General features: G+C 42.3%; 1 protein-coding gene across 1 annotated transcript in view; it reads right to left on the bottom strand.

Annotated features, from left to right (window-relative positions):
* Nucleotides 1–1,940: 1,940 nt before the first annotated feature.
* Nucleotides 1,941–16,844, bottom strand: part of SWAP70 (switching B cell complex subunit SWAP70) — a 53,355-nt gene continuing 38,451 nt past the window's right edge. The window contains exons 4-12 of the mRNA XM_075838164.1: nt 9,503–9,730; nt 8,026–8,172; nt 7,632–7,740; nt 6,771–6,952; nt 5,933–6,040; nt 5,143–5,309; nt 3,354–3,552; nt 3,014–3,110; nt 1,941–2,339 (exon numbers count right to left, since the gene is read on the bottom strand). Coding sequence (XP_075694279.1) covers nt 2,224–2,339; nt 3,014–3,110; nt 3,354–3,552; nt 5,143–5,309; nt 5,933–6,040; nt 6,771–6,952; nt 7,632–7,740; nt 8,026–8,172; nt 9,503–9,730 — 1,353 coding nt within the window. The 3' untranslated portion in view covers nt 1,941–2,223. The remainder of the gene's footprint in view (nt 2,340–3,013; nt 3,111–3,353; nt 3,553–5,142; nt 5,310–5,932; nt 6,041–6,770; nt 6,953–7,631; nt 7,741–8,025; nt 8,173–9,502; nt 9,731–16,844) is intronic.

Genomic DNA, 16,844 nt, shown 5'->3' on the forward strand with positions numbered 1-16,844 from the left:
CCCTAATTGTATTCTCCTGATCGGCTCCTCTGTCCAGGTTGTCATCTGTATGAGTTGGGTGACCACCTCTCCCCCCTTCCAGGAGCTGGACACACTTTCACAAGGAGAAGATCATAGTTCAGTGCAATGAAGGGTCAGGTCTTTGCTTTCACTCTGTCCTGGGTTATATGGGGATTCTGGCCGCGGTTAGTTTTTTTACGGCTTTCTTAGCCAGGACATTACCGGACATTTATAACGAGTTCAAGTACATCACGTTCTGTAGTGTCTGGATAGCAGGATCGCGGCTTATCCCAGCACCAAAGGCAAATACATGGTGGCCGTGGAGAGATTTGCTAGTCTGACATCGAACGCTGGACTATTGGGCTGCATATTTTTCCCTAAATTTTATATCATTCTCTACAGACCTGAAATAAATACCAAATCCTATATACTGAAGAACAGGACTCTATGATATTGTGCAAACAGTAATAAAATGCCCGCCTCTTATGTGAAAAATATTTTTATGGTTTCAATTAGGTCTTATTATTATTATTACTACAGAAAAAACATTTATATGCACACACTAAACTATATACTATACGCCTACTCTATATATACTCTACATTACTATATAAGAGGAAAATCTGGAACAGCAGAGTAAACCAAACAAGCTGGAATCCCAGGGGGGTACAGAGGTATCAGACACACCCGGGCCCTGGTGCCTAATGGTATGTTCACACGGAGGAAATTTGCGGCGGAATCCACTGCAAAATTCCGCCTCCCATTCATTTCAATGCCGACGGCAGGAATAGTTCCGCTGTAGATTTTGCGGCAGGACCTGCCACGCAAAATTTGACGTGTGAACAGGGCCAAAGGCTTTTGTGTATTATAAATGGCACATGGTAGCTGGGGGGCTATGGTACAAATTTTGCATCGTGACTCAGGAGCTTACACTAGATTTATAACCTATGAAGATAATTGTAACACTTGATCCTTTATCGCCATATATAATGTGCAGCTCATTACTGTGCCATGTGTCATGGTGAATAATACACTAGATACAATGTATCATGTCGTATAGAACATTCTAGAAGCTTCATGTCCCGCCCTGAGCTGCGTCGTTCAATCTCTCCCAATATAGTGAGGCTGCAACTTTCTGCTCGGCGTCAGACTCACTATCATTATTCTCCACAACCCCGAGAGATGTCACATAATTATCAATTACCTGATCGGATCAACTCACCAAAGACGAAGCTACAACGAGGATGATCGTATGGGGCGGATTCAGTTTAACCCACGAGGGACCAAATTCAGATCAGTGAGAGTGAGAGCCACTGGGGGTGTAGCCAATAATATACAAATCTCTATATACATCAACTGCTATGGGGAGCTAGATATTGCAGGGGGCGTGGGTACGTTTAATTTGGGATTTGCAAAGATATATAAGTGTTGAGTATACAATAAAATACAATAATAGAGCAGACACAGGGCCACGCAATTTACCAGAAACCACAAAAGTAGAAAAATATCGGAATTCTTTGTATAAATGACACTTTATGGAGGAGGCTACAACAGATCTGATTCCATGAATGTAACAAATTCCCATCATCACAATTGGATTTTATCATTTTATATCCCAATTTAGAAATTAAAATATAAAGTACAATTAGATAACTGTGATGATGGAGACAAAATCTTACGCCAATCTAGAGTGAGAAAGTGCTGACTCCGTCCCGTCATGTCCTTAAGAGAGGTTTACAAGTTCCAGTTTAGGGACTGAGCAGGGATGGTCTGAGGTTCATTAGTCTCTGGGGGGAGCTATACATTGACTCTAGGTTAATCTTCCTTACATAGATCTAGTTGGGTAGATGATCAGTTTGCACTGATGATGCGGTTGGACAGATGATCTGGTTGGATAGAAGAAACGGTTGGGCAGATGATGCGGTTGGATAGATGATGTGACTGGATAGAGGATGTCGTTGGATAGATGATCTGGTTGGATATAGATGATGCGGTTGAACCAATGCTGTGGTTGGGTAGATGATGTGGTTGGTCAGATGATTCGGTTAGGCAGATTATGTCATCTTCTGATCTATTGTTACACATCGTGTCTCTTTTGTAATTAGAAAAATGTGAACATTTAAAGACAAGTTAAAATTCTAAAGCCACAAAGTTCTCTTGGATCTTCGGGTTGTCTAATTCCTAACCCCGTTCTGTCTTCTGCTCCTTGTGGTCAGCCTGCTTCTACTCCAAGCTGGTGGAATTCTTCTTTTCCTGCCAGTTCCTCTCCCGTTCCTGGAGCTCCCCTCGGGTGAAGGACGCTGGGCCCCAGTTTGTGATCAGACCTGGGTTTCTAGAGCCTGAAAGAGACATTAATATTTTAGTGACGGAAGAAGCCGAGGACATCACAGACCCAATAATTGTGAAGGAAATATTTATTATCAGTCGTGAGTTTAGCAGAGAAGAAAATGGTCTCAAGACAATGCAGAAAATATTCACCAGACCCTCTCTGCTCACTTTTTAAGATGTGTACAGTCCAACCCCCTCATCTTATGTAGTTGCCCGAAGGAAACCATGAAGAAGTGTCAAAATAAAGATTTTGCTGATACCCTCACTTATTTATATATACAAAGTGAGTTATGGGGAACTATTATTTTCAATTTATAATAGGAACCACAATTCTTTTCCTCTCTCCCTATTTCCAAAGTAAAATAAAAAACCATGAAGAAGAGATGGTTGGTGTGAAATTAAAGCCACTAAAACTGTAGAGGTCCCAACATTAAGACAACTAAGCTGACGACCCTCCTCTCCAACAAGACACTATTCTACGGACCATAAAATGTGGGCCAGAAAGGTTCCATGGGTGTCAAAATCAAGATGGGGGGAGTGACGACTTTAAGGAGTGGGATCCCAGGTATAATGACCCTCAAAACTCAAATCGCAAAGCAGAGTATAAACCTTTTCACAACAAACTACCCTTCCCCCCAAACACCTTCGCCAGGCAGGCACGAATAAGGGATCTTTATACACTCACCTGGCTGTATTAATCGAATTAACCCCTCGTGCTGGGCCACCTTGTCTTTCCAGCTCCTTGTCTTACTGGTCGCCATTTCGAGGTTACTTTTAACTTGCTGCAATAAAAGAGGAGACAGAGTCTTGTATTAGGACACGTGGAGGATATGTGAATGGGTCGGCCCAGAGAACCAACAGGAATACACGGCTGACATGACTGAAGTTATGAAAAAACATAATGTAATTATGGAGCTTTATGGCATCATGCTGGCATGGAGCTCTATACACTGTGTTTGAAGGCTGCCTAGCTCGGGCTCTATCAGCGCTGCAGATCTGGAACTTTACCTTTACAAGAGAATTACCTCATATTGCTCCAGAGCTGCGATCCGCTCATTCTCCAGCTGCTCCAGCTGCTGCATAGCCTCTTGCAAGGCTTTCTCCTTCATCTCCTGCATGGTCTGCAGCTCCTTCTTCTCTGCCTCAGTCATCTTGATGGTCATCTCCTGCTCTTTGTGCAGATTTTCCAGCATCGCCCTCTTTGTGGCTTCTTTTTCCAGGAGCCTAGAAATGGCAGCAATATCCAAACATGATGAGCGGCGTCCATCCGCCAGTATAAGACTCTACAGTATATATATATATATCCACACTCCTCAACACTGAAATTGTAACACAAGAAGGAAAAGTTTTGGAAATCACAGGATGGATAGATATGGTATTGACATGTTAATGATATGCAAATGATAAAGAAAATGGAAAGAAATATTCCAGACAACTTGATTTCTTCAGTATGGAGTATGAGCGCCTCGCGCAGAAATCCACGCACTTCCGCGCCTTGGCAGCGATCAATGTGTTTATTAGTGGTTGTCTGAGGCGTGTTCTGCCATGTTGAATTGAGTGGCACACAAATCATGAAGATTGGCTGCTGGCAGCTCCCTGTGGAATTGCCGACATCTCGTCCTAGGCGCGTAGCGATCTGCCGGAGTGATAAACCCAAGGTCTCCCAGTACAAGGTTTTTGTCCCCCTCAGTTTTTGAGAAGTGGCGATAACTGGCACGTCGACCAACACAAGGCATCACACAATCATCCTGCACCACGTGATCCAATTTTTGAGGTTTCATGTGGTGAAAAAATTTGTCTTTCAATCTAACGTTTATGCCCCCACATGCCACAAATTGGAGCGAGTGTTGGAAAATGTCATCATTTGCAGATCTTAGCGACACCTGCGACTTCCTCCATTTGTCTAACCTAAGGGCCTGTCCTTCTTGGTGCTCCAATTTCAGTGTTGGGGAGTGTATGTATATGTGTATATATAGTCATTTAAAGGGAATTTCCACCTAATTCCCAAAAATTGGCACGTATTTGTAAATGAGGAGTTAGATCGGCCGCCACCTTCTGAACATTATGTTTCCTTTACTTGCAAAGATTTTTCTGTTTAGTTGCGGCGGCCATTTTTTGCAAACATGACAAGAGAAAGTGCAGCTACTTGGTTGTCACCTTCTCATAACCTGATGATAAAACTGACCTATCAATGACAAGTTGGCAGTTTCAGTTTGAGTTTCTAAGAAGCCAATTCAAAGGGGACATCAATATGGCCGCACTTCCTGTGATGCCACAACTGAATAGAAAATTGTAAACCGTAAAAGAAACAGAATTACTAAACTGTGTCTATAAGTGACTGTGGCGAGGATTGGAAGGTTTATTTAAGGGGTTACCCCAGAGCTGCTGCTGTGTCCGGCTCCCGACCGCTCATTTCCTCAGCAGCGGCCACTACAGGTGATATGTAGTATTGCATGCAGACAGTCATATGAATGGCCGACCCTGTAATACGGCTTGTTAGTGGCTCTCCGCTCTGGTTCAGAGGAGGGTCCCGAGTAGTGAAAGCCCCCCAATACCATTCATATCAGGGGCGTTCATAAATGAGCTACATAGCAAAAATGGCAACAGTGTTAGTTCCCCTGTCCACTACCCTAGCCAGGAATTCAACCCGAGCGCCCCCTTCTCCATGGACCCCATAGCAGCTGCCTCTATAGTATATAGGCTCCCACTCACAACGCATAAAGTGAGGACACAATCTGTTCCCTTCCTCGGGGAAACCATCAGTAATTAGGATGTGTTTTATGTGGTTCTGAGGTTTACTACGTCCTCCCTCACCTTGTCTGGAGGAGCCGAGCATTCTCCTCCTCGAGGCGAGCTTGTTTCTCGTCATCCAGAGCCTCCTGCAGACGATGATACATTTCCTCCAGTTCCTGCACTCGCTTCAAGTATTGCTCTAACTCCGAGGATTTCTGCGCCACCTTCTCCTCCATCTGTTGTCGGATCTGTAAGGCATAAAGAGTGATGCTCGGGTGACGGCCTGGACGTATGGGTCAGATACAGGGATCCTATACAGCTACAGCTAGGTCTTACCCATAAGGCAAAGGGTGAGTTCCCTATAGACGGCACACATCCAGGCTGCTACAGTCGTAAATGAAGGTTAATCATTGTATATTGAACAGTTCTGCATCTAACAGACTTTGTGTTAGAATTCCTCGCCATTTAAAAAGCTCTACTTGCTGTCAGTGAATGAGAACATTCTTCTTTACATCCAGGCACTTAAAATCCATACTGACCTAGTCTAGCTGACACGATGTTACAATGTGTCAGTGCATATAAGAGAAACCAACCTCGAGTCAAAGAAAGCTATTTGGGCTGATGCTGTGTTTAGCTCACAGAAGACACATTGTATCAAACTCATCAGCTGTGTGAGCAGGTCTGGGTCAGGACATGTTGTCAGTCTTTGCTTGCATTCATTGACAGCAAGCAAAAATCACGATGGAATTAAAACAAAGTCTTTAGAAAGTTGCAGCACCTTTATGACACAATTACTGAAGACTGGACCGGCCCTTTAAACGCTCGGCCGGATCGGCTGTGTGCTGCATATAATATACCGCCATATCATTACCAGCTGCTCCCGCTCAAGCTCCTCTCTGAACCGGTCCTGTAGCTCTATGTGGGTGTCATGGCGTTTCTTCTCCTCCAGCGCGGCCAGGGCGGCGGCCTCCCTCAGTTGCTGCAAAAAATATAAAACATTCCGTCTTTACTAAATATCCAGAAAAGTCTTGAATTCTTAAAGGGACATCAACCCTAAAACAAATAAGCTGTGTACAAGATAGAGGTCAATGTAAACGCTAAAGTAAAGAACATGACCCCCTCCAAGATGGTAAAGCAATGATCTCGTACCTCATCGGTCAAACAAGTCAAATTCTATTCAGCCCTTTCCTACTTATATCTGTTTCTGAGAAAGCTGGGTGACAATCACTATGGCCGACATTACAGGGCTTGTCCTTACAGCTTTCCCAGACTTCTGAATGGAGAATCTGAAAGTTATGTAACAGAAGCAGGAGATGTGTCACTACATAACTGGGCAGATTTGCCTTTCAGGACTCTGGAAAAGCTGAGTGACAATTTCCGATGGGAACTGTAATGAGGGCCATATTGCATGTCACCCAGCTTTCTTAGATTATTGAACAGAAAATCTGCCTGGTTATGTAGGATGTAGCGTTGCTCCTCTAGGCGTAAAAGCCATTCAGGGGTCTTGGAAAGCTGGGTGACAAATCTTGAGGTTGCCGTACATGTGGATGTATTTATTACAACCCAACTTTCCTAGAAACAGAATAGAGAATAGTGCTTCTAATTGTTCACATAAACTCTGAATATAAAGCGCAACTGTAAATCCGGATGTGAGACATTACACAACTCTGCCCGGAGGCACCAGGAACCTCGCGCCTCATCGCTCTTACCGTGCGCACTTGCTCCAGTTCTAGCTGTTTCATCTCATTAGACGTCTGCAGCTCCTTCATCTTCCTCTCCAGCTCCTCTTGCTCGGCTTGTAGCTTCTGCCGCAGCGCTTTTCTCTTCTGCCGAGTGTCTCTGTGCGGCGAGGCGATCCCCATCTTCCTCAGGTTGACCACTGTCTGAATATCTGCAGAGAAGACAATATACATGGAGAGATGCCTGCACTGACTGTGATCCTGGGAGGACCGGAGAACGATATAAAGGAATTTAGGTGCCAAAAGAACGTTGTGTTTCAATTCCTCACCATGTTCAAGATCTTTTCTTGTTGTCAGTGAATGGAAAAAAAATCTTACTAATATCCAGAGACTGAAAAGCTGTACAGACCTAAAACGTCTCACATCTGAGGGTTTGTTACAATTATATCCAGTCTGGACTCCAGCCTGATACATTTTACCAGCACTGATACATTGTAACAAACTATCAGAGCAGGAAAGAGATTTGTGTTTAGCTCACAGAGGATTGTATAGACTGGATAAAACTGTAGCAAACCCTCAAGAGACATATTTGGTCAGGACAGGTTTCCAAGCTCTAGATGGAAAAATAAATATATCCATTCACTGAGAACAAGCAGAATTCTTGAAAACAGTGAGAAATTGAGACACCGAGTCTATCAGAAAGTTGTAGAACTTTTCATTATACAATGGTGAAGCTTTATCAACATTTCCTTGCCTGTTTCTTTTCATAAGCATTATTAAGGCACACAGAGGTAAGAGAAGGGGGTCCCCTCTGATTAGGCCCCGGCCCCCGCTGTTACCGGTAGTAAAAAATGTGTAGAAGAAGATAGAATCTTGTGCGTCTCCTCTTACCTTGTATCCACTCCTGTTTCTTCTTCTTGTCGGAGGCGCTAATCTCGTAGCTTTTTTCAATACATTTCACAAGGAGCAGACACTTTTTCCCATCTCTGTCTGGCAACGACTGAAAAAAAACAAAAAACAACTTAAGGGATCATCCGGCTTTCTACATACTCTGAATGGTAGTTACATTTAAGTAGTAGCTGTTTTCTTCCAATGCGGTGTCAGTTTTTACTGTAGTTCTAGCATTCTATTCATTCTAGAAACTCTGGGTGAATCCAGCAATGATTGCAGATCAGGGAATTGTGGAGGGCACGGAATGCAGTATCATCATCTGTGGTTGGGATCTGTGGGGCCTCTAGGAATGGGCCATTCACTTAGAAAAGATGAGTAATTGCGAAAATGTTACCTCCACACAGCAATTCCCATCCAGGATGATGTCTCCCTTCTTGTCCTTCAGATCCTCACTGACATAATACGACATGACGTTGGGTTTAAGGACAAACCAGCGCTCCGTCCAGTTCTTCCGCTTGTGACCTTTCTTCCACATATAACCCTACGGCGAGGAATAAGACTTCAGAAGGACGATAGTTTATAATGTCCTCTTAGGGCCAACGTTGTCTTTTATTTAATTCCGTGATATTTACTTATTTTCTTTTTTTTTCTGTTTAACTTAAATGCACAAAAAAATAAACAGAAAACGAATGACTAAATAATATCTAATGACGAAAATTATCAACTTGATATGAACTCAGGTTGTAGTTTGTTGTTTCCACCAGCAGAGGGCACCAGAGTTATACAGAAATGCAGTGTGTGCAGTACCTGTAGGCTCAGAAATAATACCATGTTCACATGGTGCAGATTTGCTGCAGATTCCGCATGTATTTTTTACGCCAAAATCAGAACCGCAACCTAAACAGAAGAAATCTATAAAGGAAAGCCTCATCGGTGGGCTCTCCTGTATCCAATTCTGATTTTGGCTTTAAAACTGCATGCAAAAGCTGCAACAAATCTGCACTGTGTGAACAAGGTCTAACTCTGCTGGTTTTCCTGCTTAGTCACAGGGTATCTGGCTAAGACTCTTTATTCCTTGACTCATGTCTGGACCTCTATGAATGGTGGCCTCAGATCTCCATTCTCGCCAGCAACCTTCCAACTATGCAGGCAATGTCCTAAATTGAAGGTGGACCCCTGTACTTTGTATACCAGGCCTGCAGGACGTATGAATTTATATTTATATGGCGCATTGGGCTCTGTAGTTCAGGAGCTCAGCCCCCTGGTTGCGATTACTGGGGAATTGGCCGGCTGTAGAAAACTGTAAAGATGACGCCATGACACCATGAAGGGTCTTCTTTTAAGATGTTCGTTCTATTTAGTTAGATCTATTTCTATAAAAGATGGGTGACAGTAAATATACAATATAGTCGCAATTACGTGATGATCACCCAGCTGTCCTTAAGTCCTGAATGTCAAGTCGGCAGTGATACCGTGATTTGTACTAGGAAAGCTGGATGGCAACCCCTATGAGAGCGGTCATGGCTGTCACCAATCTTTCCCAGACTTCTTAATGACACATCTGCCTAGTGATGCAGGACGAGAGAATATAATCACTAAATAACCGGGCAGATGTGACATTCAGGAGAATAGGAAAGCGTCGCTGGTTGTCACCCAGCAAGAACAGATTTCACTAAGAAACAGCTGAATAGAATATTTACCAACTTTAGAGGAGACGACTTATAATTACGGAGGAGATTTTTACATTTCACAGGGAAATTCCCTTAAATCTTCAGACCAGAGTCTGGAGTTTCCCTTTAAGACTGCGTACATTCCCCTTGGGGTTCCTAAGCATAAAATGTACATGTTGGTACAGAAGAGCCGTTAATCACCTGCTTTAAGACGTCCAGGATCAGCTCGTTAAAAACTTCGTTTATGGCCATGGACACGGTGGTGGAGTCGGTGCCTTTACTGAACTGACCGCTCCCGATCAGCTCGATGAGCTCCCACACGGACAGTCCCTTCTGCTTGTCGTGGAGACTGATCTTATAGTCCTCGAACAAGGCCTGCTGCCAGCCGCTGCCCATCGCCTCCGCCAGCTTCTTCAGTAAATACTCCATCTGCAAAGGAGCAACTTCTTAAAGGGCCAGACCACTTCTCAGCACCATTATGCAGGACATGCTGAATTGATCTCCATAAACAGAGAAGTCACTATGTACATACATTGCATTACTTATCCTGTACTGATCCTGAGTTATATCCTGTATTATACTCCAGAGCTGCACTCACTATTCTGCTGGTGGAGTCACTGTGTACATACATTACATTACTTATCCTGTATTGATCCTGAGTTACATCCTGTATTATACTCCAGAGCTGCACTCACTATTCTGCTGGTGGAGTCACTGTGTACATACATTACATTACTTATCCTGTACTGATCCTGAGTTACATCCTATATTATACTCCAGAGCTGCACTCACTATTCTGCTGGAGGAGTCACTGTGTACATACATTACTTATCCTGTACTGATCCTGAGTTACATCCTGTATTATACTCCAGAGCTGCACTCACTATTCTGCTGGTGGAGTCACTGTGTACATACATTATATTACTTATCCTGTACTGATCCTGAGTTATATCCTGTATTATACTCCAGAGCTGCTTTCACTATTCTGCTGGTGGAGTCACTGTGTACATACATTACATTACTTATCCTGTACTGATCCTGAGTTATATCCTGTATTATACTCCAAAGCTGCACTCACTATTCTGCTGGTGGAGTCACTGTCTACATACATTATATTACTTATCCTGTATTGATCCTGAGTTATATCCTGTATTATACTCCAGAGCTGCACTCACTATTCTGCTGGTGGAGTCACTGTGCACATACATTACATTACTTATCCTGTACTGATCCTGAGTTACATCCTGTATTATACTCCAGAGCTGCACTCACTATTCTGCTGGTGGAGTCACTGTGTACATACATTACATTACTTATCCTGTACTGACCCTGAGTTACATCCTGTATTATACTCCAGAGCTGCACTCACTATTCTGCTGGTGGAATCACTGTGTACAGACATTACATTACTTATCCTGTACTGATCCTGAGTTACATCCTGTATTATACTCCAGAGCTGCACTCACTATTCTGCTGGTGGAGTCACTGTGTACATACATTACATTATATATCCTGTACTGATCCTGAGTTATATCCTGTATTATACTCCAGAGCTGCTGCTCTTTCTACTGAAGAGGCTATGGAAAGCTCTCACCGATCACCCCCTGCATACAAGTCTTCACTGACCCTGCTCTCTCTTTTCCCCATGTTTGTCAGACTTAGGTATGTTAATCCAAAAGTCACGCTGCTGTGCCATTTCTGTGTATAAGAAGGCTACTCACTGCCAACTAGGCTGGGTAGGTACATCCACATGACAGCCCACATACAAGGTGGCAGTTGGCATCGTAATCTGCTACTTTTAAGATTTACAAGAATTTCACTGAAGACAGCCGTCAATCTCTACAAGGAATGTCCTGTACTCCAGTCACAACCAGAGCTACATTCACAATTCTGCTGATTACTACTTAGAACACCCACAACAGTTCATCTAGTCTTCTCTAAGGCAGGGATCTCTGTGGCACCGCATTCTGCAATGTTTAATGTTTAGTATTTTCTACAAGTGCAACGAAAAGACAGACTTACCATATCTTACGCCAGAAACTGGCGTACGTTATGGCACAAATCTATGGTGCAAACAGCAGGCGTAGATTTGCATTTCTGTCGCATGGACAGCCAAAGATGCGCCAAATTTATTAAGAGGTGTGCGAATCTTAATAAATTTGGCACATTTCCTGCCAACGTAAATTAGTTTGACTGGCGTTTGAAATGGCTGTCTTTATATATTCCTCCTAGTGTGTCCGTTTTGCCCAGACCACAACGTGTAACCAGAGGAGATGACGAAACTGCACAAAACAGAAACTCCACAGTCAGCGCCTTTGTCAGCCGAGAACATTTCCTCAGAGATCATAGAAGCCTCGTCCCCCATCTGTAAGAAAATACCTTCATTTTGTATTGCTACATCCCCTTCCCTTTATAACTAGGACGATTTGCTGCTCAGGAGTCTGAGAAAGATTGGCAGCACTAGGTAAGGCCTCCATTACAGCGCCCATAGAGACTGTCGTCCGGTTTTCCGAATGGCAAATCCGTCTATTAATGCAGCAATATCTGAGGGATCATGTATAACCACGGAACTATGAATTCTAGGAAGCTCGGTGTAAAGTTCGCTTTACCAGGGTATGTTTTATATTGTGGTCTGTTAGTTGTGATCATGACCCAGAACCCTCTACTTCAGTGGAATCAGTCATTTATCAACTATAGAGTAACCGTACTTCACTGCTGTGGGGCCCGAGTGAGTGAACAACGCTAAACCCTATGTTCCCCAGGCAGAAATGAGGATGCGGTAATGCTGTGTTCTGCCTCATTCCGAGGATCAGTAACGCTGGAGTCAGACATTACACTACTAATATTGCAGTGGTCTCACAGTGCTCAGGGGCGGGGCTACTGCTCCTCTGTTTACTCCCCTGAGTAACATGACAATTCTAATAGATTGCGAATAAAATCATGTTTAGATACACTGGCCAGTGGAAATGTTTTATAAAAATGGTCTGGAAAACAATCAGTCCAGACCCAGATCTCCCTGAGTGCCAGATTATTGAAATTTCCTTGCAATGCAGCATGTTTTGTGACAACAGAGATTATCGTACAGGCAAGAGAAACTGAAAATTCAGATCAGCCAACCTTCATGTCAGTATCAGTGCAATGTTCCGTGTCCGCTTCAAATGGTGAAATATTTTTTTGAGGTGTAATGGGCCAGGGGCACCCAAAATGAATGCATGTTGAACTTGATGGACAGATGTCTTTTTTCGACCGTAATAACGGTATAACCATACAGTGGAGTCCCATTATTATGACCACCTCCTACTATCTGTGTCTAATACAACAGCTCAGCGAACCTACTGCGTATGGGGCTCTGAAGCCGACAGATGTAAAAAAAGGCTTAAATTTGCACGTCCGTTTCGGAATTGGACCACCGATGATTGGCTCTGCTAAGTCACGTTTTCTGCTTCATTGAATGGATTGACGTTGACGTGTAAGACGAGAAACATCAGAGAACAAACACCCGGCAACTAATTTGGGTATGAATCCATCATAGCAGATCACGTCCCCCCTACATGCTGACTGTCTTCCCTGCGGCAGGTGGAATCTTCCAGCAAGACAATGCGACACGTCACACGGCCAGAAATGTCTGACAGGAAGACCCCGACCAAGACCTCCAAGTACTTCCCCGGCCCCTAATTCTCGAGACCTGAACCCAATTGAGCATCTGTGGGACCTCGATCGTCTTGTTCGCTCTATGAATCCCCCCCACACGCACCCTTCAGCAAATGTGGGATGTTCTGCAGTCAGCGGCGCCAGATACCGGAGACCACCGACCAGCACCTTATAGATCACTCCCCGCTAGTCTACTGCTGTTCCGGGCTACACATGGCGGTTATTCTGGGGATTAGCTGCTGCTCAGAATAATGGGGCTCCACTGTGTGTGTAACTATGTAACATATATGTTTACACTGCCACGTGCTCACACCCAGCGCCACATGTGAATACAAGACATTCATGGTGAAGAGTAGAACAGGAGGAACTTGTCTGTGATAAGAATTCTGGTTTCCTGTCGGAGGATTCACGTGGCTTTGAAGGCAAGTAAACAGGTGGAGATGGAGATGGCAGCAGCGTTGTACTCCGGGGCTGTGAGACATTGGGCCCATGTGTAGGTAGAGCTGCATGTACTGATCCGGAGTTTGCCAAACTGGGCCCTTCCTGCACGAGCTGGTGCCCACACGGTATCATTAATGCGCACCCGACATGCGAGGCGCAGTGTACGACGGATTCACTATATGCAGTCACGACTCATACGAGCCAATTTACATAGCGCATAAAAACAGAAAGGAAATTTGCATACAAGGGATGCTACATCGGGTACAGATAATGTCATTTAGATCGCTGCTAACACATGGGCATCACTGCGAAGGGTGATAATCTGCATCCGTCCAGGTCTGTGGATAAGAGGAACACGGTCTCCATACTTTTATAGAGGCCAATTTGGGCCATAAAACGAGTGCCAATCAACGAGATCATATGAACGCTTTTTTGCCCAATCATTCTATACTTGTCAGCAGCATCTCCCCCCCCCCCCCCCAGTCTCCTACACTTATCATGAACTTGAAATTCAGTGCAAAAATACATACACAGGAGGCAGAGATTAAATAGATTATCAGCAACACTGAGAGATCATATTACAGCTGCTGACCATAGAAGTCTATGAAGAAGGGAGGGGGTAGGAGGGATGGAGTAACTGCAGAGAAGACGACAGAGAGATACATCATAGCAGCTACTCTCTGCCCCCGCTAGAGCTAGGTACTGGGAAAATGGACAATTAGATATAGAGCCTGCAAAAGGGCAAACTAGAAAAAAAATGCTGGATACAGGTCATATAATGGTCAGAAATAGTGTCATTCCGCCTGTAGAATCACATGACAGCCGTTTCTGAAAAATCACCTAAAACGACAGTTACTATTTATATTCAGCTACATCATGAGATCCATGACAATCAGGCTGTTATTGTTCCAAACCCTCTGCTGCGGGAAGTATTCAATTATACACTGGGGCCCTTTTACTCGTGAGCCCAATAAGTCATGTGTCTAATTCTAATAATGATATCACTGCTATAATGTTCAGTAATCTGTTATACTTCTATTATTACTCTCATTGCAAGGGACACAGAAAGCGATGTGTGCACAAGTTCCTATACCAGGAATTCCCCATAAATTCTAATTACAAATTCACAACGATGGAAAATCTATAAAACGAATATGAAGAGGAGGTATTTAACTGTATAGGGGTCTCTGATAAGACATATAACTTATACCAGCTGTACATATATAATTATATACAGAAGATACCCAGGTTATACCAGCATGCTCCATATCACTATATACAGGAAGATGTATAACTTATACCAGCTGTACATATATAATTATATACAGGAGATACCCAGGTTATACCAGCATGTTCCATATCACTATATACAGGAAGATGTATAACTTATACCAGCTGTACATATATAATTATATACAGGAGATACCCAGGTTATACCAGAATGCTCCATATCACTATATACAAGAAGATGTATAACTTATACCAGCTGTACATATATAATTATATACAGGAGATACCCAGGTTATACCAGCATGCGCCATATCACTATATACAAGAAGATGTATAACTTATACCAGCTGTACATATATAACTATATACAGAAGATACCCAGGTTATACCAGCATGCTCCATATCACTATATACAAGAAGATGTATAACTTATACCAGCTGTACATATATAATTATACACAGAAGATACCCAGGTTATACCAGCATGCTCCATATCACTATATACAAGAAGATGTATAACTTATACCAGCTGTACATATATAATTATATACAGAAGATTCCCAGGTTATACCAGCTGTACATATATAATTATATACAGAAGATACCCAGATTATACCAGCATGCTCCATATCACTATATACAAGAAGATGTATAACTTATACCAGCTGTACATATATAATTATATACAGAAGATACCCAGGTTATACCAGCATGCTCCATATCACTATATACAAGAAGATGTATAACTTATACCAGCTGTACATATATAATTATATACAGAAGATTCCCAAGTTATACCAGCTGTACATATACAATTATATACAGGAGATACCCAGGTTATACCAGCATGCCCCATATCACTATATACATGATGTATAACTTATACCAGCTGTACATATATAATTATATACAGAAGATACCCAGGTTATACCAGCGTGCTCCATATCTCTATATACAAGAAGATGTATAACTTATACCAGCTGTACATATATAATTATATACAGAAGATACCCAGGTTATACCAGCGTGCTCCATATCACTATATACAAGAAGATGTCTAACTTATACCAGCTGTACATCTATAATTATATACAGACCATACCCAGGTTATACCAGCATGCTCCATATCACTATATACAGGAAGATGTATAACTTATACTAGCTGTAAATATATAATTATATACAGAAGATACCCAGGTTATACCAGCATGCTCCATATCTCTATATACAAGAAGATGTATAACTTATACCAGCTGTACATATATAATTATATACAGAAGATACCCAGGTTATACCAGCGTGCTCCATATCACTATATACAAGAAGATGTATAACTTATACCAGCTGTACATATATAATTATATACAGACCATACCCAGGTTATACCAGCATGCTCCATATCACTATATACAGGAAGATGTATAACTTATACTAGCTGTACATATATAATTATATACAGAAGATACCCAGGTTATACCAGCATGCTCCATATCACTATATACAAGAAGATGTATAACTTATACCAGCTGTACATATATAATTATATACAGAAGATACCCAGGTTATACCAGCATGCTCCATATCACTATATACAAGAAGATGTATAACTTATACCAGCTGCACATATATAATTATATACAGAAGATACCCAGGTTATACCAGCATGCTCCATATCTCTATATACAAGAAGATGTATAACTTATACCAGCTGTACATATATAATTATATACAGAAGATACCCAGGCTATACCAGCATGCTCCATATCACTATATACAAGAAGATGTATAACTTATACCAGCTGTACATATATAATTATATACAGAAGATACCCGGGTTATACCAGCATGCTCCATATCACTATATACAAGAAGATGTATAACTTATACCAGCTGTACATATATAATTATATACAGAAGATACCCAGGTTATACCAGCATGCTCCATATCACTATATACAAGAAGATGTATAACTTATACCAGCTGTACATATATAATTATATACAGAAGATACCCAGGTTATACCAGCATGCTCCATATCACTATATACAAGAAGATGTATAACTTATACCAGCTGTACATATATAATTATATACAGAAGATACCCAGGTTATACCAGCATGCTCCATATCACTATATACAAGAAGATGTATAACTTATACCAGCTGTACATATATAATTATATACAGAAGATACCCAGGTTATACCAGCATGCTCCATATC

The sequence above is a fragment of the Rhinoderma darwinii genome, chromosome 9, assembly GCF_050947455.1.
Source record: "Rhinoderma darwinii isolate aRhiDar2 chromosome 9, aRhiDar2.hap1, whole genome shotgun sequence".
Lineage (NCBI taxonomy): Eukaryota > Metazoa > Chordata > Amphibia > Anura > Rhinodermatidae > Rhinoderma > Rhinoderma darwinii.